This window comes from Cystoisospora suis, assembly GCF_002600585.1.
Source record: "Cystoisospora suis strain Wien I chromosome Unknown contig_4241, whole genome shotgun sequence".
NCBI classification, from domain to species: Eukaryota; Apicomplexa; class Conoidasida; order Eucoccidiorida; family Sarcocystidae; genus Cystoisospora; species Cystoisospora suis.
Genome location: NW_027157033.1, coordinates 1,976 through 28,300, shown reverse-complemented (window position 1 = coordinate 28,300; position 26,325 = coordinate 1,976). Strand labels below are relative to the sequence as shown.

Below are 26,325 nucleotides of genomic sequence, written 5' to 3'. Positions count from 1 at the left end.
ACACCACTCCGCCTACCCTCAAGGGGGAATATTCGTTTCAGGAGAGGGCCAGCCTATGTGACTTCGCTAATGAGTGGACACATGTGACTTAACGGCGACGGTACGGTTACGGGCTCTTTTGCATCAGGTGAGTCGACTGAAACTGTTGTCCAATCGCGTAGTGGGGGTGCCGTAGAAACCAACACGGATGTTCTGTTTGGGGCGTAGAGGTCGTCTCTATTTAAGGAGCAGTTGGAGTGACAGTAAAAATACAGCGAATTCTAACCACCTCTCCACATGGGAATGACGCACTACGGAGTTTCAGCCGAGCACTGCACTAGCTGCCACTGAAGCGCAGCATTCCATCTGAGAGATGTTATCTGTGGAACTGTCTACGGAACACTTGTCCGAGGTGTGGCTGCGCTGCTCCGTCAAGCACCCCCTTTAACACCTCCACATATCCAGACCCCCTGACGCGGCTCTGCATTCACCTGTGCCCGACCCTCGAAGAGATAGCTACGGTCACAAAGGCCCACCTGCCCACACGATGGCGTGCTTTCGGACTTCTAGTATGTGGTGTGATTCTGAGGTTGTGAAAGCAGTACATAGGAGAAACAGTTGCATGTAGTCTCCCATGTCTCCAGAGGTGCCTGGGAGGGCACATTTCGCAACTGACGTCTCGATCTTCCGAGTAGCTACTCCTGGCGCCTACCTAGTCGGAGTCACCGAACCGCGTAAGAGATTTCGTTTCTTTGAATGAGATACTCTCGTGCGTAAGTCAGATCGATCAGGTACAGCCAGGGAAGGCTCTGCAAAGTCTTTTTGAGTTGCGCCGCGTGCCGGGCTTTCATTATGGGGGCAGAGCAACTGCAACTGCTTGTGACGTCTCCTTGCAGTGGTAGTCAGTTCCCGCAGGCTTGCTTTTTTCTGTTACACCAGTGCTAGTGTTCTCCGACTGTCACGGTCCAGTTGCCTTTCACTCCTGACAAATAGTGAGCGTCGGTAGTTTTCCCCGGTAACGGGTGGCTGTATTTGCACTCGGGAATGTAGCTGTCCAAAGGCATCAACTGCGCTAGTCACCTTACTCTCTTGCCACACTAGAGCTCCCGTACGCATCTGTGAAGAAGTATCTTCGCCATTCGACTTCGGCCGTGTGCTGTGGCACGCCATGCTCTCTTTTTGCGTGAGTGAGACTGTGAGTGTGGTTCACACTGTCTTTTGTAGAACGTCCCAGCTAATTTTTTCATTACTTCTTCAACCGATCACGACTAGGGACGGCGGACCGGACACTATGACCCAAGCTCTCATTCTCTTCCCTTGCACCGTCATGTTCGGCTGAATACGCGGAGGGGGCTGTAGGCGCGTCCCAGTTCAGACATCTTCCTGTGCGACGAATCAAGCGTCTGCGCCGAGAAGAGAGGTGTGAAAATGTAATTCCGAGAGCTCTCTTTTCGTCACGAGATGAGTTTCTCCGCTAACACTCCGTCTACTCCCATCAACATTTCCGCGACTGAATGTCATCGTGATGCATGACAAATAGCGGGGGACACCAGGAAAACATCAGATTCCGCATGTCACACGATGATATCAGCTCTCTATATCTTTTCCCTCAAGGGAGAGATACTACTCCAGCGCGTGTATGCCAGTCCTGAGCCTCCTGGACATCATCTTCGGGCGCTCGCCCGTACTGCGATCTCGTCTCGTTCCTTTTCGGAATTTGCGCCTGTTGTGTGCGTCGGGAGTCCAGACTGCAAACCGCAGGCAAAAGGCAGGAGCCCGCTGACATCCTTTTGCTGCTTCGCAGCTCCGAGTAGTTGTGGTTCTCTTGCCACGCGGTCCCCTTGTGGGCCCTCCTCGAACACCTCGGGCTTTGGCCCCACCTCGACAATTGTCCGAGGACGAGCGGAGAGCCGTTGGGGAGGCAGCGCTGGACCTGAAGAAATCGGTGTGGTCTACGTTGCTGCCCTCAGGCACAACGCCAATGTCGCTTGCATTCTGGAGGTGCTTAGGCGTTTGGCTAGTTTGATCCAAGCATACTGCACAGCAGCACTGGGAGCCTCTCCTTCTCTACGGAGCGACCTATCTTTCGGTGGTTTCGCCGCGTCAAGCCGAGATGGAGCAAACACCGGCATCGCCGGAGACGAGGGCTCGGCCGCGGATTTTGGCGGCGCGAGAGTCGGAGACAGGGTGGGTGTCAAGAGTGGAAATACATGGGGAAGAAGTGGAGCGCTTATGGGCGCTGTCAGAAGGGGGCTGAGTGCAGCAGGGGTGAACTTGTCTTCTGCAGCAGTTGTCGATGCTAACTTCGTCAGGAAGCACTGTGTGCTGCTGTATGAGCTATTGGATGAAGTCATCGATGGAGGGTTTCCTCAGCTTTTGGACCTCAGCGCCCTGAAGAAATTCGTCACGTGTACAAAAGGGCTTCATTGGCCGCCAGATCACACTCTGGGTGGAGGTGGGAAGGGAGCTACGTCGGATGGCGCGATGGGAGGGACTGGAGGTCTTGTAGGGTTCAGAGGCAGTCAGGGACGAGGAGAGCTTGCTGATATCGCTACATCGAAGCAGATAACAAGGCAGGTGACAGGCGCGTGCTCCTGGCGAGCCCCGGGGCTAAAGTACAAACGCAATGAAGTCTTTATTGACGTTGTCGAGTGTGTAAACGTGCTCATTTCTGCTAACGGCGTTGTACTGCGAGCTGACGTTAGCGGCGAAGTCTTAGTTAACTGCCGACTTTCAGGGATGCCTGAGTGCAAATTCGGATTAAATGATCGCCTTCCTGCTACCCAGAGTGGTACAGTGACGCAGGATGGACAGCGACGTACGGTCTTGAGTGGCACCTCAGCACCGGGACCCAGCACCGCTGCTTCGGACTCTACACGAGGAGGAGGGGATCCTGCTGGCCTAACACTGCAGCAGCAGGGAGCGGGGCGTTCAGGTGGGGGGACAGGCGGTGTGCTCCTTGATGACTGTCGATTCCATCAGTGCGTTCGGTTGTCGAAATTTGACACCGAACGCGCCATTACTTTTGTACCACCAGACGGCACGTTCCGGCTCATGAACTATCGGTGAGCTTGTGTATACTGGCGGGGCGTGCTACTAGTGATTCAGCCACTGGGCTGGTTTGGTTCGAGGCCTCATCTTCCGACAGAATATCTACCCTTGTCTATGTGTCTATCTGTCCGTATCTGTGTGTGTACCTCTAGAGTGCTACAGAGGCTTAAGGTGTTACTTCGGAAGCGGGCTTTGTTCTACTGTGGTGGCACTTGAAACAGCAGGCAAAGCGTCAGCGCGAGTGTGTTACGGTACTGTGGGCTCTGAGGAAGTACAGTCGAGGCTGTAGTGTGGCATCACGTCACAGGTACTTTCTCTGAATGATGCTAAACTATATTTCGGCCCGCTTATTAGTCTGAGGCGCGCTAGCCCAAGAATCGCTGGTGTACACACTCCTAATCCAACGAAGGCCTCCTTCGGCTGCAACTAGTACAGAGTAATACACAGTTTCGCGTCCAAGGTACCAATGGTTGTCAAAGCGTGACGTTCGCTCTGCTGTATCACTTGCTGATTCGTCAGTCTAAACTTCCATGTTGAGGTGCGTGTGTTCCCCAAGAATTCTCCGTTGTATATGCGAACTCTCTGGTGTTACTCTCAGGATTTCGGAGGGAATTTCCTTACCTTTCAAAATCTTCCCGCTTCTTCAGGAACGGTCGCCGACACGCATGGAGTGTGTCATTTTGCTGAAAGCTCTTTTCGAGAAAAACATTGCTGCCACCAACGTTGAGGTAACGCATCTTTCGTGAGAGATTTTTCCTGTATGATGAAAACACCTCTCTATGTAAACTGTAGATGTCCAGTTGCACAGGATACTTCCGCCCTTTACTATACTCGAGCTCTTGGAAGCCGAACACGCGTTTCCTTCTGTAGCGTGATGCCTCAGTTTTAGTGGTAAAACTGGAGGAACTCATGGGTACAAAGGACGAGTGCGTACAGTAGCAGACCCTTTACGGTACAAGTGAGTGGTGTGTCTTTCACTCTAATAAGAAGCTGCACTTGCGCAGGGACAGCTTCACATCATTGAGAGCCTGTAGACAGAGCGGACGGGGAACACAGGTCAGGCCTGTTTCTGCTATTGCAGCTAAGCGCATCCTTGTATGAGATTCTCTTCTTTCAGGTAGTTATCCCGTGCCCGCCGTCTCTGTGCGACCTTCAACTCCTGCACGTTGGCATCGGAAAGGCGGCTCTTGACAACACACAACAGGCCGTAGTTTGGAGAATCAAGAAGTAAGCACCTTTTCGTGAAAGTTTGTCTTCCGTTCGTCTCGAAATGAGTGCTTCAAAGACGTACGTTTCATGCCCGCGTACGTACCGGGTCTGCACCAACGCGCCCTCAGGGAGGGGCGGAAGGGGGGGAGGAGGGCTTGGAGCTGATATTCGTAGGCACGTGGAATGGACTGGTTTCGCATCCTACTGACTCGGCTCTCACTCAGGGTCTGTGCGCAGTTTCAGAACGTGTATCACTCGGTAAGTGCCAAGTGCATAACTGCCTCTCCCCGAGAGCGTGAAATGAATGTGTCGGAGTTTCTCTTTATGTCTCGGTTGTCCGGGTTATGCTGAAAGTATGTTTCTGCAGGTTTGATGGTCTTCTGTCATGTGCAGGGCTCTCTGAATAGTGAGTGAAGACGTGTATCTTGAGGTAGCTTCGGAGAAGGGTAACCGTACACCTTGGTTGTACTGCGGCGGCCGCTCATATACGTGACTTTTCCACAGATCCATCGGGTCTCGTGGACAATTTACTGACCTGCTGTCGTGGTTGTGTTCTCTTTCGATAGCTGGGGGTGGCCCGATGTGTTGCTGTACATCTGCACCCGCGACGCGTGTTTTCTGCTGTCTTGCAGGTATCCTGGTGCTATGGAGTATCTCCTGCGGTACGAACTTCATCTGGCTACTCAGGGCGGGCAAAGGCCGGTCCCCCAAGGCTCGGCGCATGGTGGCGGAAATGGTACCAGCTCGAGCGCAGGTGGAGAGGGCAGGAGTATCGCCAGCCCTGCGCCACACCAGCTTCCCTCTTCTCGGTGGAAACGGCCTCCGTTGAGCTTACGATTTACGATTCACATGTTTACTGCAAGCGGGCTCTGCATCCGTTACTTGAAGATAATAGAGAAAAGTAACTACAGGACGATCAAGTGGATTCGATACCTTACTAAGGCAGGGACATACCAGCATCGACTCTAACAGAAAAGGGCCTCGTACGCGCTTTTTTTTTTTTTTTTGTTTCTATGTTTCTTGTTAAGCAAACCATAACCTCTACAAAACTGCATGGAAGACATCAGAGGTTTTCCACTGTTGAAACGCCTTCACGGCTACTACTTCGGAGACGCGTTGACGCACTTAGGGCTGCGCAGAAAGCCCTAGCGATGTGCACCCTTCAGAGCATCCGAGTTCTGGATACACGGAGCTTCCTGCAGTGTAAGTCGAGGTACGAGTTACGTACGCCCGTGTTTCAGATACTGTCTGAAACGTTTCGAGGCACTCGCCGCTGGAAGCAACAGTCGCCCTGTAATACAGCACAGGCGGGAAAGTACTGAATGGCTCGAAAGTCGTGCCCCGGGGATACGAGATCCGTGTAGCGATTTTCCTGGTGGGAGTCGGTGTCCAGTGGTGGCGTCTTGTGCGTCTTCACGGAGATACAGCGAGTCTATGCCTACTCAACAGAGAAGAGGAGTGTGCGTACACCATTCTTTTGAATATGTCCTAGTGTGCGTGCGCTCGGAGCTTCTTTACCTCTCCGACGTTTTAGTTTTGAAAGAAACGCCGCGTAATCAGATGTCTTTTTCGATATTGTGTCCAGTCCTCCGGAACGTCGGCGGAGATGCGTTTACTCAAGCAGACCTGTTGTTTAAGAATTTGTGAGTTGCGCCACAGCGGGCGCCACCTTACCCGAACCTTAAAGCCGTGGCATGTCGAGACCACCCAGCAGATCGAACCCCGCTAGGATGCTTGAGCGTATATGTGCCGCACAATATACGGGAGTACCTCGGCATGGCACGTCCTTAGTCGGAACACAAATTAAAGAACGTAGTCGCTGCCTGATTTCAGCATATCCACATGCGGGATGCTGGGTGAACTCGCTACATCGAGAATCTTTTTTCATCAGCGTACGCTGCAAGACTTGCCAGTCTCCTCCGACTGAGTAACTGGGTGGCGGAAGCAGAGATATCGTACAGTGTGCTTGCTTGAGGCCAATGTACGACCAAAGAGTATACTCATTCTCTAAGCGCCTGCGGGGCTGCGATGCGACGTTCGTCAGGATACAGGAGTGCCGCCAGAGGAACGTCACTACGGGACAGCTTCGCGTACCACGGGCTACACAACCCAACACGCCCTGTCCTAACGGACTGCCTGAACACAGCTGCAGTGCTTCAACTCTGGAGCTTTGCATACAATCATCACAACAGAAAGGTGAATACTGCCGCTGTATGGCTGGGAGGTCGTTCGCCTTTCTGCTTCAAGGCCTCCAATTCGTCAACGCGTCACCACGGTGGGATCCATGTGCTTTTCTGAAGCCGCATGATTTAGAAGTCTCGCTGCCGTTTGCTTGATTTCACGGAAAAAACACGGAAGGAGCTTACAAAAAAACTAAACTGGGGGCAATCCTGATTCGCGATGAAGGAAACCCAGCAGGATATCAGAACGTATCGATGCTAACCGTAACGTTGTCGCCGTTCACCCCAACCAAAGCAAAGACAAACACAGGTCTACGGCGCTTAGAAGGCTGCCACCAGGGCGGTGGTGCCAGGGCACTTTGGTCCACGGCGACGGCGCACACGGGCAATGGGTACTCCCAAGCCGCGCTCTAAGGCTATATAAAAAAGCGGAAACCGCACACCCGACAGTCTTCTCGGATGCTGAGAAAACACGAGGACAATGTGTTGCTCCTTGTGTACACAAAAGCATACGGGAGTCTCCCCGCTGACGTGCGGCTCCTCTGTGTTGGTTTCGGGTCCCCTCCCCCACTGCGTATGTTGTGATGCTTGTGTAGGAAATGACGAGTTAGACGCGGTTCCGGGACGGCTCTATCAGTTAGTGTCCGTCCCTCCCGCGAATACCAGTGGATCTCAGGGGCCAAGGCAACACGCGGCAGGCCCCCCTTCCTCGCCCTACTATATTTATCAGGCGCGAGTAGGGTTGGCCCCGCCGCATCTGTCCCTTCGCGGATGACGCACAACGTAAAGGTACCACCGGCGCTAGGCCTACTGCATATAATGCTGCTGATAGTAGCCCATGACCTGTTGCTGGTACATCTGTAGATACTGCATGTAGTGCTGTTGCATCGTAGCGGCATCGTAAAAATAGTTTCCCGCATTGGCTGCCCCATAGCCCATCAATCCAGCAGGTCCGTTCATAGCGTACGGCGAAGCGTTGGAGCCCATACCTACAACAGCGGCACCGCCAGCTCCCCCATAAAGCGCACTGTTCTCCCCCGCTCCTCTGTTCCCCCCCCAATTGCCTCCGCGTGAACGGAACCCACGGCCGTATGATGATCCACCTCGGGAGCCGCCCACTCCACAACTTCCCTGCTGGCTTCCCCCGGAAGCCGCCGGCGTTCGTTGCTGACCATGAGCATCAGAGGACCATCCACTACCCGAATCACCGTAGTTTGTTAACCCTCGGGCACGCTTGGAGTCCGCGCCCGCGTAGCTTAAACTTGGAGAAGCCTGAGGGTAGTACCACGTCGAGAGGACAACTGCTCACACCACACGTGCACGATGAGTCGGCTACGTCACTCGAAGCTGATTTCAACTATTAACAGAAAGACGTGTGAACAATGCTTTAGAAAACACTCTACCTGCTCCGCGTTGGAAATCCGGGAGATGAAGACGCAGGTTCTCTCACCGCAGCCACTGATCCTCAATCTCATGCTTCCTGTCCAAGAAGATGTCTCCTGTCACCTAGAAACAGGCTGACAAAACACACTTCAGCCGACGAGCCGACGGCCACTTCGGCTGTTGGTCACCCAAAGGTGTGTATCGTACAACAACCCCTCTTTCTTCTTATTGTTAAGGGCAGGATGTCTCTACGCTACAAATGCACTAAGGATAGTCCATGCTGGCCCCTGTCTTCACACCACTTCGTGAAGCTCTCTATGTTCGGCTCTGTTCTACCGTCCGGTAGTACAGCTAGACTGCAGGCATCATGACAGAACTTCGTGACGACGCGAGAACGCTTGACAACGAGCTAGCTCGCGTACGAGTACCACAAGCAGAACCATCCTCGAGCTACATCCACTGCAGGGTGGCTTTCGTAAGGACGAGGGCTATTGAAACTGTCGTGCCAAAGCCCCTTTCTATATTTCCCTTTCGGCGAGTGAGAGCAGCCAATGCTACTTTGTGAACGCGAAGGCAGCTACTCGATCAGATCGCCTCGCCACTCTGTGCAGACAACAGGGGACGCACGGCTGCTGACTCAGGGGTGTAAACACAAGCTCACCCGCCCTTTTGCGTCGTAGCTGCGTCCCGCGGCAGTTTCTGCATGACAATCACACAAAAGCAGAAGCGGACGTCACGTTGACGGCACGAAAAATATCTCCGATTTGATACGAAACTAGAAGTCGGGAGTAAGGACGGGCTCGAGAAATGCAGCTATGCTATTACACTCTATACTCCATCTAGACATACACGCATGCAGCTTCTCAAGCCCCCGCAACAATTACGGAATAACATCATCTCCCAGCGTACTGGACGACTCAGCTAGAAAGTTGGTGAACGCTATCTGAGGGGGAGACGGAATCACCAAAGAAAAGCGGATCACGAGCTCTTCACAAGCACGAATGAGGCGCCACTTACGAGATGTCGCAGCTCCCGCGCCGCCAGAAGCATTCGATCCCAAGCTGCAGGCGACAGATGGCAACACATGGAAAGATCGTATGTACCTTGTCCGGCAGGCGGAACGAAGGTTGGGAGGCCATCGAGTGGAGACTGAAGAGATGAGGAATCCAATCCCGTGCATGGATGACATACCTTCTAGCCGAGACACAGCCCTACCCCGGAGCCACTGTACAGCAGACACGTCTGCACGCGAATGACAACCTTGCCGTGGGAAGGGCGGAGGTCAAAATGAGCCCCCAGCAGGGTTGTCAACCACAGTCCTTGTGGCCATGCTAACAGAAAGGAAAGGCCTCGTGCAGCCCCGCAATAGATACACAGAAGAAGCCTACAAAACGATCACCCCGAAGCGAGACACACGTGAGAGTGTACCCCGACGGTGGTGTTGCTCTGTGAGGATTATGCCAGCTACGCGGGAGAAAACAGCTCACTGTCTTCCTAGGGCAACCTACGGAAAAACACCTACCCTCGGCTACCCCTGCTCTGGGGTTTCCAGTTCCGCAGCTTATAACCACTTCCTTCTCCAACAAGAAATCTTCGGACTCGGCGCGCTTTCTCGGTCAGCTGCAGATTCGGTAGTACGTACGGACAAACCAGAAATACTACATGAGCGGACAGATAAACCATGCATGCCAGCTTTTCAGGGAACACCTTCCCTACCCGTGCGTGGGCCCACCTTCATCCGGTAAGAGGGAGAAAGCTGGATGAAGCTCTCTTATGCAAGGAAGATTCTAAAAGCCTTCAATCGGTGACCGTTGAGAAGAGACGCCTCTCTCTCATCGAGATGCCACCCACCAGTCGACCGACAGAAAGTCCTGGGGAAATGTATGAGAACATGCGTGCTTGTGGTGTTGCATACTCTGGAGTTTACATGGAGCAAAGAATCACTGGAACGTGGGACGAATCCTGAATTCTTTTGGAAAAAACACTCCGTCGAAGGCAATTTCTTCTCTGGCCCTTCTCTCTGACGGGTCCTCATCCTACTCCACCAGAGGCAGGAGACATCATGACCGATGAATGACAGCACGATAGGCTCTGAGACATAGCTTTGGTATCCCGTACGAAATGAGCGCATTCCATGCGCCACAGCAACGGAAAGAGAAATCCGTGAGACGCCCGCGGGAATCTCTGACTCGAGACAAAGTAAAGAAAGTCTGTCGGAGAGGAAACACCCTCTCGAGGTACTCAAGACTTTCTTTCAGCATAGCCAGAAAAATGTTTGCTCTAACAGCACCATGCTTCACTCGTACTACTCATCCAGGCCGCATCCAAGAACCAGCCACGGAATGAGGCTGAACTATCGCGGAATGCGAAACGAACCGGCTGTCAGCCGACTTACTGCAACGAAGGTGGCAAGAGGTGTATGCGGAGGGAGACGCGGATACACGAAGGCAGGGTCTTCACGAGTTCCTAGGGTGTCGCTGACAAGCTCGAAAAGATCGGTCAAGCTGCGCGAATACACAGGAAAGTACAGAGCTATCTCAGAAAACCATGGGTGGCGATGTAAAGTACTCTCGGGGTACCTCGTATCTCCTTTTCCTTGGCCGGGAAGAGGTCCGAAGAGTAAAACGGCTCGCGGGGAAGCAACGAAAGCACAAACTGCGAAGTCGGTTTGTCACTTTCGAGAGAACGAGAAAGGTGATATAAACAGCATCACCGGTCATTAGTCTACGGATGTAGTAAGGAGCCCACGCACTGATTACTCGCTTGCTATGGCGCAACAGGCGGTTTGAGGAGAGAACATCTCCCTGCCTAAACAGGGGAGACCGATCCGGAGAGCCTTCACGATTGCCGCTGTCTCCTTGACTGCTAGCTCGCTGGATTTGAAAAAAAGAAATCAACGCTCGACACCGTCCCCGGAAAAGCCGGTCACTTCTGGACAGCGCAAACCACGTCGAGGGGAATCCCTGAAAGAACCTCAGCTGATATTTGGAGATAGCCCAAAAGAGGTACAGTTACACCGTTCGCAACAGCTTTTTGGAGTCTCGCGTCCTCTCTTCGTTTCCAACGATACCACAAACGGCCCCCCCCCACCTGGCGATAAACGCGACGATAGTATCGACAAAAATCCAAGATAGCTCGACCATGTAGTTTCTCCTATACGTATCATACTACCAAGAGTTACGCGACAGCTATAGTTGTGCACTAATACGTTGGGGGCTCACATGAGACAGCTAGGGTAGTCATCGGCAAAAAACGGCCGATCCATGAAGGTTCGGTAGTACGTCGTAAAGAGCTCAATGGGAACGTGCCCGTCATTATCAGCAGTCACTGGAAACAACAACGCAACGCAGGCTACGAGAGAAAAAACGTTGAAACGGGCTGGTGAGCAACTTCTTCAATTGAATGGCGCACCCACGAGTGAACAGCTCGACGGTGTTCAGCCCTCCTTGCCAGAGAAGCTTTTGAAAAGTATCATCAGAACACTGGAAATGCCACATCTCGAGGCGTCTCACACCACGTCGAAAACCCAGTTCTATTTTGACATTCCTCTAGAAATCGACTCTACTCTGTGTGCTAGGACGTCCCACACGTACAATGTGACAACACCTGCGATCGCGGAAGACGATACAGACACCATTCCAACGTAAGTCAATCGTCTCCTCCCAATACTTGATGCAGTCAAAAGCGCTACCAAGAGCCAGCCTGATCCTGTACAGTGTCTTCTCGCTCGGATGGTTGCCAGTGCAGTCCGCCTGCGTCAGACATGCGACCTATGGGGCGTCTGTCGTGTAGCGCAGGAATATACGCACGAAAACTCTGGTACTGGAGAGAGGGAGGAAAGGCGGCATTGTCCCCCCTCTACAGACGGCGTGTCGCGCAACAGCGTCCCGCCTGAAGGATCTGCAGGAGCGGCAACGGTGCAACGAGGAACAAGATTCCCAAGAAAGCTGCAGTCGGTCACACACGTTCTCATCGGTATTGTATGGCATACGTAGGCGATTCATCTCCCTCAACTTCAGAACAACCCGAATCTCACACAGTCCCATTCGCAAGTGCCTCAGTGTGTAGACCGCTCGGCATCGCACTTACCTCTACGGAACTCCGTCATCCCGCGAAAGCAACTCACCTTGGGCAAAGGCATGGAGAAATATGTGCAACTCTACGCGAGCCTCAAGAAGTTTCCAGTCCTCGTGCTCGAAATGAATGAAGAGAGGAAAGCGTCCATCAGGGGGAAGCACCGCCTGACACAAAGTTGCGTAGACGTACAGCCGGAGACAGGGAAACGAAGACAGGACATTGAAAGAATATCACTGCAGAGCTTGGCTGACTGTTGGATCCCCTCTTCAAGCGAGAAAGCAGCCGCAGGTACCGAACCAATCTGTGAGGCATGCTCGGAACAGTGACGTAGCGTGTGGAGTCAACATACCGTAGCGTGCTGACCTGTACGCACTGGAGAAACGTTCGCTCCGCTTCTGTCCGTTGCCGGCACACTGCAGAAGACCGTGCTGTAGGTATATAGCCACCAAAGCGGAAAACAGCCCTTAGGTGTGACGTCCAGTGTACCCCGTGAGGCCCGCGGGTTGCACTCGACTGCGAGCCGTCTCGGAGAGGAGAACGCCCCCTGTTTTTGCAGGGCGGGCCAACATGGCGGAATACGCCAAGGCGGAGGGTCATACGCAGCAGAATAAAAGCAAAGAAAAAGAAGTCAAGAAGAATAAGAAGCTACACAATGGTAGCTGCCCTGGCGCGCTAATGTGCCAAGAAAGCCCTCACCTCGTTCCCATTGGAGCTTCCAAGCACTGTCACATTAGGGGACAGCATGGCTGCCGCCGCAACAGCTGCTGCACCGGCGCTTGTATTACTTCCTGGAGTGCCCGATGCTTGAGAGAGAGCTACAGCCTTATTGACATGGTCCATGCGAAGTGTGTGTTCACGAACAATCGAGTCAAGGACACTCTGCTCCAACGTCTCTTTGTTTTTGGTCTGGTTCTCCTCGTTCGTTCCTCCCCCCCCTCCCAACTCCGCGAGAGATGCTTCGGACTTGGCTGTAATTACAGGAGAAGAAGTCACGGAAGAAGCCTCACCTCCTCCCTTTTTGGAACCAGACGAATCTGTCCCTTCCTCACGTCCTTTCTCCCGTTTTCTGCTGCCCCCGTCATTATTCTGGCTCAATGATGCCGCGAGCATCGCCTTCGCCGCAAGAGCTGCCCGGGCAGCTGTCTCAGCCGGAGTCGAGACCAAATGGTGAGAGTGTCCTTCTTCTCCTTTGTAGTCGGCAACCTGCCCACCTTGTCCTCCTGCTGAACTTTGTGTGGAAGCCGCATTAGAGCCAGCGGATACACTATCCGCCTCTGCCGTAGTACACTGAACACTACCCGACGACTGCGACTGCAGGTGATGTGTTAGTGAAGTACCCTGTTCGGAATCGGTTCTATAGCCATCGGTCGAAGAGCTGCCAAAACCCATGGCCGCTGCTGCCGCAACACCCGCTGGCCCTCCCCAGTCACACGGAAGACCAGCGGCCCCTAGCGACCCACCAGCCATTGCGATAGAGAAGGGCGATTCCCCCACTCCGGCCGATGGAGATGCCGATGGAACCTGAGCGGCAGGACCAACATAACAGACAACAGGCAGCCAGGCGCCCTCTGAATAATGCTGGTTGGAGGCTCCCCACTCAACATTGAGCCCATAAGCATTGATCTCCTGGTCGGCTGCCCTCTCGACCTCCAAACGTCTTTCCTCAAGACTGCCAGGTTCGTTGGGGACAGCTTCAGCCGCGCCAGACTCTCCGAAGGATCCTGAGTGTCCGTAATTGGCATCAGACGAACTGGCGGACGACGCAAGGGAAGCGTCAGACGAAGGCCACGCTCTGGTTTCCTCCTCATGTTGCTCAACCTGAATCGGACACAACAAACCGGCATCTGCCAATCCTCGTGGTCGCTGGGCTCCTGGAACACCTTTGGCAAGAAGCTTCGCGCGACGGAGAGCCTCCTTAAAAACACTTACTACGGACATTGATAGCGACCAAAGCCCTTGCTGTGCTAAAAGAGTCGCACCAGGAGCACGGAACACAGGTGTCGACAGTATCACGACGACGGGACCACGGGGCACCATGATATCCGACACGATGCTCCCTGCTTTGACTGAAGAGGACCAGCGTGCCCGCTAGAGGCACTCAAAAAACTTGCCTGCCTCGTCAAAGCTGGTCGCTGGTCCGCCTTTTCTTTCCCACAACGTCTCGAATCAGGTACCCAGCACTGGAAAGAGAAAACACTTGGCCCGAGAGCACAGAGATACCCGGGAGCGCGTTCGATCTGAAGCAGCCGTACGTACCGACTTGAGAGCCTGCAGGAGCTTGTTTACGCTGTTATTGCCGCCCTCCTTGTCTCCTCCCTCCTTGATAACGTGATTGAGATCGGCATATCCAAAATCGAAGTCCGTAGGCATAACGGTCGAACTCGCGTCCAGATACCGCAAAGCCCGAGCATAGCGCGTCGCCACCGCGCGCTGGTGTTGTCTAAGAGTATTCTTCTTGTCATCCCAGTTCCGAAGCTGAGCCTGTGAAAGAAAGGGTTTGTCGCAGACGCTTCACCCATTTTCAAGCTCCTCACTTGCCCATTGACACACACGTCCGGAGTATGCCCAAACGTTCTATTTCCAAGGTTCTCTTTCATCACTACAATAGCAACACAGTTGACCAACCATGCTTCACTGTATGGAGTGCGTACAAAACATTGAACGCAGAAAGAGACTGGAGTGCCTCAAGAGCATTGCTGACACGATTTGGGGCGCAGTTGACGCTGTCGCATGGAACGAGCGGTCATGTTCTGAGCGCTACCCTGACTAACCACAGGCATGACTTCACAGAAAAAGAACGGCACCATGTCAAAAACACGACCAGACTCACTTTATAATCTTCATACATGCGCGGACACGCGGATATAGCTGTCGAGGGATGGCAACCGTCCAGAAATATGCACTAGGAAGTCCCAGACACATAATCGAACCGTGTATATTTACAACTGCATGGGAGCACTCCTGGGCACCTGAACTGCTTGGAATTCCATAGAACTACAAGTCTAGACAGACACGGGCTGTGTGTACAAAAGTGGCTAAAGTGCTTACAGCCATCCAGGGAGGAGGCTTCAAGTCGCGATCGTAGCGGCGCTTCATCATCCGGTCTTTCCACGTAAAGAAATTGTCGCTGACATCCTTGAGACTGGATCGCCACGCAACTTCGATCTCGTTGAATCCTTCAGCCTGACTTGGTATGGAAAGCTGATCTGAAGAACAGGTAGGCGCACACCACAGCAGTCTGAACCGAACACGCATATCACTGCGAACGCGGTTCGCTCTTACCTTCCCACAATCAAACATCACCGAAAAGACAAGTGAACTAGCAAGACGGCACGCCACGAAAGTGCACGAAGAAACGATAGAGACGGCCATACAGACACAGAGTTCTCGCCTACTACCTGAGTCAATCAGTCGTCGTTGCCGGCTTCTCTCTTCCAAGCTTATCAAACACATTCGACTGCACCAGCACGATCTGGCTGCGACGAGACACGACACACGCTAACCTAAGAGACACTTTCAAAACGAGAAACAGAAGGCAGCTCCTCTTCTCTCATTTCCCCCTTGAAACCCCACAGAAGAGAGAAGCGACAGGCGATCCACAAGACTTAGGATATTCACGTAAGACTTGCGCACACAGGCACTGTCACAAATTAATGATACTTGTAACTATTCTTCGTTAGCTGAGACACAAAACTTATGTATCCATTCTTCACCCTCCTGGCCACCACCGCTGAGCCACCGGGTACTACAAGGAAAGTACTCGGAAACGCCGGGCTGTCATGGGGTGGACTATGCCGGCTGTCATAGAGTGCCCTATGACAGGCACGCTACAAACAGTGTACCTCGGCTGTACGTACAGCAGACCGCAAATCACCCTTACCCGGTTGTATTCCCCAGCCAATAGATCTGAGCGTGCCCCCCCCAAGCATGAACGCGTCAGGCAGAGACGACAAAAAAATCTGGGGACGCCCCTGAGACCAGCCACGTATCAGTGGACTCCAGGGTGTTGTGCCGGCTACCAGGACTAGAATCTTGGCTCAAGCGAGAGAACAACCTCCACTTAGAATCTTTTCGTAAGGCACTGCTCCCTCAGTCTGCTAATCTGCTGCTATAACGGTACGCACCTAATCTCGAGGTTATCTGACGGAGAGGCACGTCGTCGACGAGCGGATTTATCCACGGCTGAGCAGGGTCGAAAGTTTCAGGAGGGTGTACTTGCAGAGCATCTTCAAGGCTCTTCTGAAAGCGCCGAAGATCGGCCTCGATGGCCTGACACGTGCTCGTGTCCCGAGCTTCCTCAGCTTGGGCTGCAGCATGAATACCCGACCGCAGGCGGACACCGGCAAGACACGCCTTTCTAATGTGTATACACCTACATCGTCCTTGTTTCCAGGCAGAATTTATATCAGGGTGTTCCTCTTTACTGCGTGGAAGATGCTGAGCTGGCAGGTTTAACTACGGCGGTTACCTAGTCCATGAACTCACCAAACCCGGTCTCTCCTTATCGTAATCAGAACTACACCTTTCACGATGAGCTGTCCCCGCTCTACAACGCGTTTCGTCACAGAAACACAGCATCCACTTTCCGCTCAATTGCTCGTTCTCGGACGTATAGAAGCTCAGGACCACCACCTCGAAAGCATCGAACACACGACAGTGCCTTGCCAAGAATCTGCCTTCACAAAAGGCGCTAAAGAAGACCTTTCGTCTCTCCGTCAGACACCGCCAACAGCACTGTATCCACTCCAACGTAAGATCGCCGGGAGCAGTTGCCCTATGCCCTGCCATCCCTTCCCAGTTACACACTAACAATGTCTCACCTTGAAGTTGCTTCAAGCTTCAGAAAGCCAATAAATAGATACATAGGCACATGTGCAAGAAAATACCGCACTCTGCCCCGGACATCATAACTATATCCTGCTGCGACCTCACACCCCTGCTCCTCCTCGACGAAACAAACAGCGCACCGTAAAAAGGACGTTCACGCCGTCGAAGGAAAGTAAACCTTACCAAAGAAAACGTGAACACGGCAGGCCTCAGCGACTGGAGAACAGCGATGAATGAAGTGGTCCTTCGATGGATAAGAGCATGACAACAGAAGGATGACAAACTAACTAAAGATCTCCAGAAGAAACAATGAGACATCACCCTGTGAATCTTCTCATACCATATCTTTTTTGAAGCTGCTGGATGACGAAGTGGAGTCTTGGTTGGTCCATATGAAGCTTCTGCTGCATGCGAGTGAGAAAATTCAATGGGGGCGGCCCAACCACAAGGAGGCATCGGCATGAAAACCATGGAGCGGAGAAGAGCGCGAGAAGCTTGCGGCGATGACCCTCACGAAGATTTGCCAGAAGGCTTACAATAACAAAGTCTGCCCGGCGGCACGAAGCAGCGATGGCTCTGGGGAGGACAACAGAGAAACGGAAGGCAGTCACACAATACTGAGAAAGTTCTTTAAACTCTCCACGCTAAAGTACTCTACACAATGGAAAGCACGCACGGCATGCCTACGTGTGCTCCCCATGATATCTCCATGACTCACCTGGTATGCTACTCATACCCAGACGTTAGAGTACGCCTGCTACATACAAGACCTACCCTGCTGCTGTGAGTGCATGTATACCATGTCCACGAGAAAAAAGACATCACAGTGTGGAAAAGAAGAGAAGAGAATACAACGCGAAAGACCCGAGCAAGCGCAACGAGAACGACTGCCGGCGACTGAAACAATATCCCGACCGACAAGTTTGTGTGCCTATCAAAGAAGTGAGTTCTCGATGAAAATGAAGTCGACCAACGGCGTGAGCATGCGCCTGATAGAAGCACTGTGAAAAACACGCTCTTTGAAGAATGAGGGGCGTACTCCAAGGATCTCTTGAGAGATGCGACATCATCCAGACCAGGGATACCAAGACCCAGAGATGAGCTTTCAACTACCAAATCTTCATCTCTTCCTCCCCGCCAGCCCCCCCCACGATAGGAAGAACTGTACGTTGCATTGCCAGCGGACAGGTCGGCGATGACTGCTGCGGCTCGCGTCGACGCGCTTCCCTCTTCATAACACCGACAACACTTTCTCTGGCTTGGTCCCGTCGTCATTGCGCCCGCGCTCGTGGAACAGGAAGTGCTGCTACCGTTCAGATTGCTGTGACTGTTGTCTGCACCCCCGCAACTATCTTCTAGGGCACGGAAAGTCGATCGGCTTCCACCATGATTGAGAGGGCACTTGGGACCCCGGACCCCATGAGATAGGCTATACTGTGCCCACTGAGCTATGGTTCGCGCGGAAATTTCGAAGATCGGTCTCCCTCGTTTCCTTTCCCTTCCGGTCTTCCATTCGTCTAGAAAGTCAAACACTCCCATACCAGGCAAACCTACGCATACGGTGACCTCGGCTTCGGCGGGAGTACCTGAGGGAGACTCTAGTTCCTCTTGAGAAGGAATGAAATTTAGTTGATGCGGGGAGAGAGACACCGAGGGAGAATGACAGGAGGAAGAAAATGAGTGATCTTGTAGCATTGGGCATGCGAAGGGGAGGGAACAGAAAGACGGGACACAGCCAAAATTGACGAGCACGGTCGCACACCTGAAAAACAGAGCACCCGCATAAAAAAGGGCTTCCCGGGTCATCATATACTTACCTATTGTTTGAGGGTCACCACGGGCGACCGAAACATGTCTGCACCTTGATGTCATGAGTGTCAGACTTTCAAGACTTTCTTGTGAACCGGAGGAAAGTACAACATGGACACCGGAGGTGCGCAATTTAGCCATAGCCTTCAAGAGCTGTTATAGAAAGCGTCGGTGAGAGAGGAAGAATGATCTTCTGGTATTTCGCGTGTTTGACCCTGTTAGGGGTCGCACCATTGAATCTACTCAGATTCCCGGCCTCAGTCACACACATCCGCAATACTCGCTTGCCCCCGCAGTAGACACATCCTGAAAACAAAAACTTCTCTGGTTCTCTGCGCTCGTTTGCCAGGAAGATTTCACAGTTGACTGGACACGCTCTTACCGACACAATCAAACATTCTATGACTCATCAGCGCAGATTTCCGCGTGCGACAAGGAGTTCTCTCGAACTGGCATAGAGCTCTGTGTTCGCTAAGAAGCACACGTCACTTTTACAGGTATCGCCGGCTTCTCTGGTAACAACGAAGTTGCCCCGGCAGAGACCTACCGAAGGTTTATACACGGGAAGAGGACTTGCCCTCTACACTCCTCTGGAAGCTTCACTGGTGCGAGTAATCTTTCGCCATTGCAGAAGAAAGACACAGACCAACACGAACACGCGGGCTTTCTTTTGGTCTTCATAGTAGTATTATGATCGGCCTTGTCTGCTTCTTTTTTCAAATTTCCTTGCTTTTCGATTGTGCCCAGAGTCTCGTCAATAGTGTAATACGCATGCCCTCCTCCACCCCTCTTCTTCCTTCTCTTTTTCTTCTTCTCATCGTCACCTCCCTCTGCTCCATTCCTTCCTATCTGCGCCTTTTCTCCTTCTTTCTTTTCCGTCTGTCCCATGGACTCTCGATCGTTCTCGGATACAACATCTCCTTTCCACACACGAACGCCACCGCATGCTTTGCAAAGGCCGTCTTCTCTCCATTCCTCTTTTCTCATATTCAGAATGACAGTCAGGACATCTCCTGCTCTGAGATAAGGTCGACATAGCCGATTCTCTTTCGAAAAGAAAACACCTCCAGGTAACGCAGGGGGGCCAGGTAAAGGAAACGACGCAGTGGTGGGAGGACAAGACGGAAGTGTCTCCTGTCCCCCGCCTCCTTGTGCTATCTCCCCACCATCAGATGGAAAGTAACTGGCCCCTCCGATCTCTCCTTCCCCTCCTGTCCCTTCTTGCTGTGGACTAGGGAAGGGACCGCCTCCTGAAGGGAGATGTCCACAGTTTGGGGAAGAGTGGATGCTGCTCTTTGCAGAGAGAAAAGCATCCCAGAGTCCCGCCCCCCTCTGTAGTGAATCCTCTTCCTCCGGTGTTTCTTGCCTCAACACTTCACCAGCATGGACAACATATCCATCTGAATCAATGCCTAGGCTTGTCACGCTGTCTCCTAAAAAGAGACTATCTTCTGCAGTGCAGAATCCGACACGCACTAATCCTTCGCCGAAAGTTCGCTGGAAAGAATATGTGGGAGAAGAAGCAAATATAAATCGATGCGAAGGAGGAAGAATAGAAGATAGACCAGTCCTGCTGGTAGTAGTAGCCGTGTTGTTAGTTGTAACAGAAGTACTTTCTCCATTAGGAGCCTGGTGTTCCGAACTTGTAGTCACGTTAGTACCTTCGCGGACAGGAGGAGATATACCATCATTTAATGGAAGGCCATTCGCTCCTCCAGAATGCCGACCTTCAGATAGAGAAGGTATACTTAAAACTCTACCTCCTTCACTTCCGGAACGATTTGTCCCTGAGCTAAAGTCCATACTTCCTCCTCCTCCACTATCAAGTCCATTCCTTGCAATGTCAAGAATCTTAACTTCCCACCGAAATCTCCCACCTTCACATACTCCGACAGTACCTCGCGCTCCACCGAGTAGGAGAGAGATTCCATCTCCCTGTGTTGTGGATAACACCGGACAAGATGGAAGATCTTCGGGAGTAGCAGAAACAGCTAGAAATCTTCGGACGAAATTCATCTCAGTTATTTCCTCCTCGGCCTCCTTCTCTTTCTCCTCCTCGTCTGAGGGTGGGTTTGCATGGGTTGTACGGGAACATAAGACTCGCTCGTCGTCTTCATCCTCTCCCTGTCTCCGCTTTGTGCCGGAGCCGAAAGAGGCTTCGTCGCCATCCACTCCTGCGCCTTTTCTCTTGACTCCCTTATTTACTGAAGAGCCACTTACACGATGGTCCGAGATACCTTTCTCAATTGGACTTGAACGGTGAAGCGAATCAGGAGTTTCATGAGAAACAACATCGGCCGTTCCGTTGTGTGAAAAAGAAGGGGCATCTTGCTGGCCCAAGCAATGATCGTGACCAGAGCCACCGGATACACGTCCCCCCCCTCCTACTCGTCCGCTATACGCTTCCACGCCACCTCCTTTCTGTTGATCTACTTCTTGTCTAAGAGTATCTTCTACCTTCAGATGAGAGGTTGTCGGTTCAATAGATGGATCTCGGCCTTCTACATGAAGCTCTTTCTCGTTCTTCGCACATGCACCGTCCACGTTATTATCGAGAGACCCACGGCCATTCACGCATGATGACTTGCAGTGCGAAGCCGACTTAGCGCTACGCATACAACAGGTGCCAGTCTTCTCAAGGCTCCTTGCGTCCCCTCTACTCGATTTTTTCCTCAGGCAATAATCAACCCAAGGCTTGGGAGATATTCCTTCTCCGTCGCCACCACTAAGATGCTTCAATTGCTGTTGCAATTGACAGAGTGCAGGGCCGCTACCCCCGCTGATACATGCATTCAAGGTCGCATCACGGTCTGTTAGAGTGCAGGGTAAAACTCTCCTGCGAAGGAGCTTTGCCGAGTTCTTCTCTTGCTCATCATGGCTGTGCGACTTTACATGATTGGACTTTGCAATACAGTTGCTCTTATGAGTGAAAAAAACTTCTCCGGCTTTACTTTGAATTTGCTGCAACTGTTCTGGTTCTCCTCCACTCCAATCAACCAGACGAAGACCACCGTAACGGAAAAAGGAAGAGCCAGTCCTGTCCCTCATGAGTGCGACACCGTCTAATGATGCACGGGAAGGAAGCTGAGTACACGAGGGGGACACAGAAGAATGTGTTGCAGATGTATAGCAAAAAGATTCGGAATTCCAAGGAGAAGATACAGACAGAGATGACGACGAAGACCCAGTCACTGGAGTTGTAGAGGGCTGCTGAGACGGCGCTCCTTCCGAGGCAACACCACTTTGCGAGAGAAGATGAGGTTCAGCTGAAAACGGGGGAACGACTGACGCCTCTTCGGATGTAAGGGGAGTGCCATTGGAATGCTCGTTACCCGGCAAAGGAGATGACGCAGATTCTGAAGCAGAAACCACAGAAGCGGATACTGTAGTTGTGGGAAAACTGTACGCAGACGACAGAAGAGTGCCGGCAGCTGTCGCTGAGGCAGGAGATCGCTGTGAAATGTGAGACTGTTGAAGGGATGAACCCGAGGAAACACGGAACATCTTGGGAAGACCTCGGATGAAATACACCGGGTTCTCAGAGAAAAGCGGCGGCTTCGGACGGAAGGAGAGTCTACACAAGTGCGGAGAGTGAGAAACAACAGTAGGAAGATAACATGATATGTAGAGTGCTTCGAAAGTGAGGGAGGTTGGAGAATCACCAGTGACGGCTGCACGCCTTTTTATGGGGTCTTCAGAGCCGTTACGTGCCAGTAGTGACGGGGGGAAGACAAATATTCTGGCGAAGAGAAGGTGAAGACAAAGGAAAAAAAAAGAAAAAAAGACCCGCGAAGAGAAGCAAAGATTACTCGTGAAAGGGGAGAATGCTAAAAAACAAGACTCCGAAGCAGCACAGAGTCGAAGAAGACTCTGAGCCCATCCATCTGGAAAAGGGAACGGCAAGGAATTAAAAGAAGAAAAACGAAGGCTGACCCTACTTCCGCTCAGGTGGCCAAAAAGACGAAATCTGAAGGGGACACATTGAAACTTCTTTGTCGCTGACGAAGAAGACCATAGGGACTAAACTGAATCTCTAACACCGCGAGGTGGAGCGCATGTATGCAAGATAGTTAAGAAAGGCCTGTACTTCCAGCTACGCAGCCTTTGGAGAAGAAACAGACAAGCTTGAGATTGAGAAGAGGAATGAGAGTTTGGGTGTACACCTCTTCTGTGGAAGGAGCGACGACGAATGGTAACGGCATAGAAGAGAAGGGGACACTTCTTGCTGTTCTCGAGCCACACCCCAAGTGACTCGGCACACCAGATAGATGAGTTCCGAAAGGAAAAGACTAGAGGTGAGAAAAAATCCGACAACAAATACAAACAAGTGGGGGGCCAAAGCAGAAACCAGAAGTAGAGAGCCGAAGGCTTTGAGACGAACATCGCTCCCTCCTCCTCCTGCGTTTAGTGTAAGAAGGGACAACAGCTGCGACAGGAGGTGCATTCTAAAGAAAGCTCGGCTTACTTTCGAACAAAGGCTCAAGACCCGAAGAATTCTGGAACGGTTTCTTGTATGCAAAATATGCCTCCTCTACAGTTTCCAGTTACGCTCACTATAGCTGTCCTCCGAGAATACGTCTTCATTTCCTGAAGAGGGAATTCCGAAGGAGGGAAAAATGTCGCGAGTCCTCCTTTGAAGCAGAGAGGTGCCTCCCTTAAGAGAAATTCCGTAGCATGCTTTGGCAGCGAGTCTTCAACTCTTTCTTTTCTTCTGCACGCCCTCTTTTGTTGCCGTGCTTTTTCTCTTCCTCGTTGTCTCCCGCTTTCTGTCTCGGTCGTACTTCCGGTCTTCCGTCTGCACTTGTGCTTCCCGTCCTCACTCCCTTCACTTCTCTTTCGCCTGCGTCACCTGGCCTCTTCAGACTTACCCTGCTTCAAGGATCTAACCCTTGATCGCTTTGGTGGAGTTCACGGCGAAAAAAAAACACACGCTTCCCCGTCTCACATCACAGAGGCGTGGCGGGTCCGCACGCGTGCCACGTCATCCGGTCGGGCCCAGTACCTCTCAGCTTGTGTTTCCTCTTCCGCCTCTTCTTCCCCTGTCTTTCTCGTCATTCCTTTCTCGTTCCGCGCCCCCCCGCTCCCCCCCTCCTTCCACCATCATGCAGATCCCACGAGATGTCATTTTCGAGGTGGTTCGGGGCTTCCGAGGTCGCTCGCGCAATTGTATCAAGATTGCCCGAGTCCGCGCCATGAAGGCACTCCTGTATTCGTACATCATGAGAAGGCAAAGGCAAAGGCGATATCGTGTTTTTTGGATTGGAAGAATCAACGCAGCAGGCCGTGAATGGAGCTTTCCTTATGCTTGGCTATCAACAAGCCTATGGAGACAAAATATTTGGCTAGATAGAAAGATGCTTGCTAACATTGCTGAAACAGAACCCGCTACCTTCAAAGCTCTTGTCAATGAAGGCAAACGAGTCTATTTTTGGACTCCAGCCAAGGTCCGAGACATCAGTGACCTCTAGCTACCAGTAATACCTCAGGTGTCTTGTAGAATCGCGTCTGGTCGTCAGACTAAAAGGTTTCAAGCCCTAGTTTCCTGGTTTTTTTTTTCCAGTTGCACGGGGTTTCTGAACCAATTTGCTGTTACTACGTGTGTTCGGTGCTTGTTGTGATGTGTCTTCTTCCTCCTTCGGCCAAATATTGAGAGCACGTCAGCACTTCGGTGTGTGGTTGGCTTGCTCGAAAAGTAAATCCGTGTCACAGCGGGAGGACGAACGAAAAAGGTCGCACGCGTTCACATCAATCAAGTCTTTTCTTCAAGGTAGTCTCGTTGTCATCGGTACTTCTTTGTACAAAGGTTTTTCGGAAGCAGACCCCGTCTCACTTGGTCGCGTGGCAAGGGAAGGAGGAAGAAGCTCGTCCGAGAAAGGCACATTTACTGAAGGGCTGTCTTCTCTCTTCTGTTGTATCCGACGACATCCTGCCGTGTGTAATGTTCAGAGGCGATTCCAACCCCCTTTGCTTGTCAGTGAAAGACAGCAAGACGCTTGTCTGGCTGCTGTTTCTCGGAGACGCCCTCTTTGCACTTATCTAGACACTTCGCTGGTCGTTCGTTTGGATCATGCATTTACATATTCCGGCGTGTTATCCAGTGGTGAGTCGTGGCGTAGTGGAGAACCTTTAAACGACGATTCAGCACGTCGCGCTGCCTGCTCATTATGTAAAAGAATAGGCTTAGTTGTCTTTCGTTCTGCCTCACTGAAAGCGACTGCGTGCTAGCAGGAGGACGTCCAAGGATGTTTGTATCAAGGCATCGTTTGGCTGTACAGAAAAGTCGTAGCGATTTGGAGAACTAACTACCCTTATGTATTTTTTTGCTCCAGAAAAAGAAGCTCTCGACGCTTGTGTTTCCGCCTTCGGGACTGTACAGTAAGCCACATTCTGATGATGGAAATAAGGCACTGCAAAATCCACACAAAGAGAGAAAAGGCAGACGAGGTACAGGTTATCGGAGTCCTAGGCAATTAGATGTACCTTCCCAAAGAAGGTGCTCATGCATCACGACACAACACACCCGTTTACGAAAGGACCTTCCCCCCCTTGACGCGGACAAAATTGAGAAACATCTACCAAAGTGTGACTTCATACACCGGTGACAACTTCACCTCGCCATTCTTTTTTGAGCGAGTTACTATGCCGTTTGGGGGAAAAGTTCAAGCCGCACCTTTTGTTTTCCTCGTGGCTACACCTCTCCATGTGTGGGGGCGAACGCTCAGAGGGGGGGCGAGATTTCGTGTTGGTCGTGCAAATTGACCGTGCAGGCTCTCTCCGCCTGCGGTTTAGCTGTTGCAGGATCAATGGCCTGATACTCCATGGCCGCCGGACTGCGCGCATCAGTGGAAAGTCCGGTTGAGTGTGCTACAATGAAGACGCCACAGAGTGCTAGTTGAGTAGCGAGCTCATGTACACCGCAGGAAACAAAGCGAGTGCGGTCAGGAAATTAGTTGGCAGTGAGCCTAGAATGTGTACATCTCCGTGCCTGTCGTCTCAGAATCTTCCGTTTTTCATTCATGTGCTCGGGGCGGAGTACTCGAAGTTAGATTTGCCTGCCCGCTTTCGTTTCGCTACTTCAGTAACTTCATTCTATCCATGCGTCCGTCGTCGGCGACCTGCTCAGGCCTGTAGGCCTCAGGTTACTTCTTTGGACGCCTGGTTGACAGAGGAAGTTGACGGTATCAGAACCATCGCTTCAGCCTCTCCTGTTTTGTCAGGAAGTAGCTTGCTGGCAAAACAGTAGCATGCCTCTTATTCGGTTTTCTTTAGTTCGAGAAGGAAGGGTCGAAGACGAGTGTTATCGCTCCCTTTTTTCTTTGCCGGTTCTTGGGTGTGTGGATCCTCACACGGAACCGTCGTAACGTCTTCTTTCTTCTCCTCCCGTGTTTTTGCTTCCGTGAAAGAAGCCGAGTGAAGACGGACAGTATCTGAGCCGAAGCACAGACTAGGAGAAAAAGGGTTGTTTGTTTCTCTTTAGGACCGTGTCTTCCCTTGAGAACGGAGACGTAAGCGGATGGGTACTCCGTACAGCTGAGCAGCGATCGGGCGAAGGACACAAAAAATACGACCGCCTCAGTCAAAAAGATTTGCGGGAAGGAGACTCAACAGTGCATGCAGGAGGAGTCGAGAGGAGGAAGCGGGCGAAGCATTACGAGTGACCAGGGTTATCGATTGGAGTGTGTACGGTGCTACGAAGCAGTCAACGTGAATGTGTCTTCATGATTTGAGCACGTGGTAAGTGTGCTGCCAGCCCGTACGACCGCGGCAGCAACACGCTCCGGTCCGCCAGTGCTCGGATGTGCGACAACGG

General features: G+C 52.1%; 4 protein-coding genes across 4 annotated transcripts; 3 read left to right on the top strand and 1 right to left on the bottom strand.

Annotated features, from left to right (window-relative positions):
• Nucleotides 1-585: 585 nt before the first annotated feature.
• CSUI_007873 (adaptor complexes medium subunit family protein) lies at nucleotides 586-5,221 on the top strand. Its single transcript, XM_068068016.1, has 4 exons — nucleotides 586-3,044; nucleotides 3,629-3,758; nucleotides 4,148-4,257; nucleotides 4,872-5,221. The coding sequence occupies exons 1-4, from the start codon at nucleotides 1,561-1,563 to the stop codon at nucleotides 5,206-5,208; spliced, it is 2,061 nt and encodes a 686-aa protein (XP_067920012.1). The 5' UTR covers nucleotides 586-1,560; the 3' UTR covers nucleotides 5,209-5,221.
• Nucleotides 5,222-7,616: 2,395 nt separating this feature from the next.
• Nucleotides 7,617-22,914, bottom strand: CSUI_007872 (uncharacterized protein). Its single transcript, XM_068068015.1, has 13 exons — nucleotides 19,063-22,914; nucleotides 17,746-18,468; nucleotides 17,047-17,282; nucleotides 16,004-16,186; nucleotides 14,928-15,085; nucleotides 14,136-14,360; nucleotides 12,576-13,697; nucleotides 12,243-12,307; nucleotides 11,024-12,043; nucleotides 10,198-10,306; nucleotides 9,325-9,422; nucleotides 8,712-8,863; nucleotides 7,617-8,501 (listed from the first exon to the last, which is right to left on the bottom strand). The coding sequence occupies exons 1-9, from the start codon at nucleotides 22,017-22,019 to the stop codon at nucleotides 11,962-11,964; spliced, it is 5,751 nt and encodes a 1,916-aa protein (XP_067920011.1). The 5' UTR covers nucleotides 22,020-22,914; the 3' UTR covers nucleotides 7,617-8,501; nucleotides 8,712-8,863; nucleotides 9,325-9,422; nucleotides 10,198-10,306; nucleotides 11,024-11,961.
• Nucleotides 22,915-22,992: 78 nt separating this feature from the next.
• Nucleotides 22,993-24,619, top strand: CSUI_007871 (ribosomal protein l20). Its single transcript, XM_068068014.1, has one exon. It carries the CDS (start codon nucleotides 23,618-23,620, stop codon nucleotides 23,981-23,983), a length of 366 nt encoding a protein of 121 aa, XP_067920010.1. The 5' UTR covers nucleotides 22,993-23,617; the 3' UTR covers nucleotides 23,984-24,619.
• A 587-nt stretch (nucleotides 24,620-25,206) lies between these two features.
• On the top strand, nucleotides 25,207-26,217 carry CSUI_007870 (uncharacterized protein). The gene has a single exon (XM_068068013.1). The coding sequence runs from the start codon at nucleotides 25,423-25,425 to the stop codon at nucleotides 25,756-25,758; it is 336 nt and encodes a 111-aa protein (XP_067920009.1). The 5' UTR covers nucleotides 25,207-25,422; the 3' UTR covers nucleotides 25,759-26,217.
• Nucleotides 26,218-26,325: the final 108 nt, after the last annotated feature.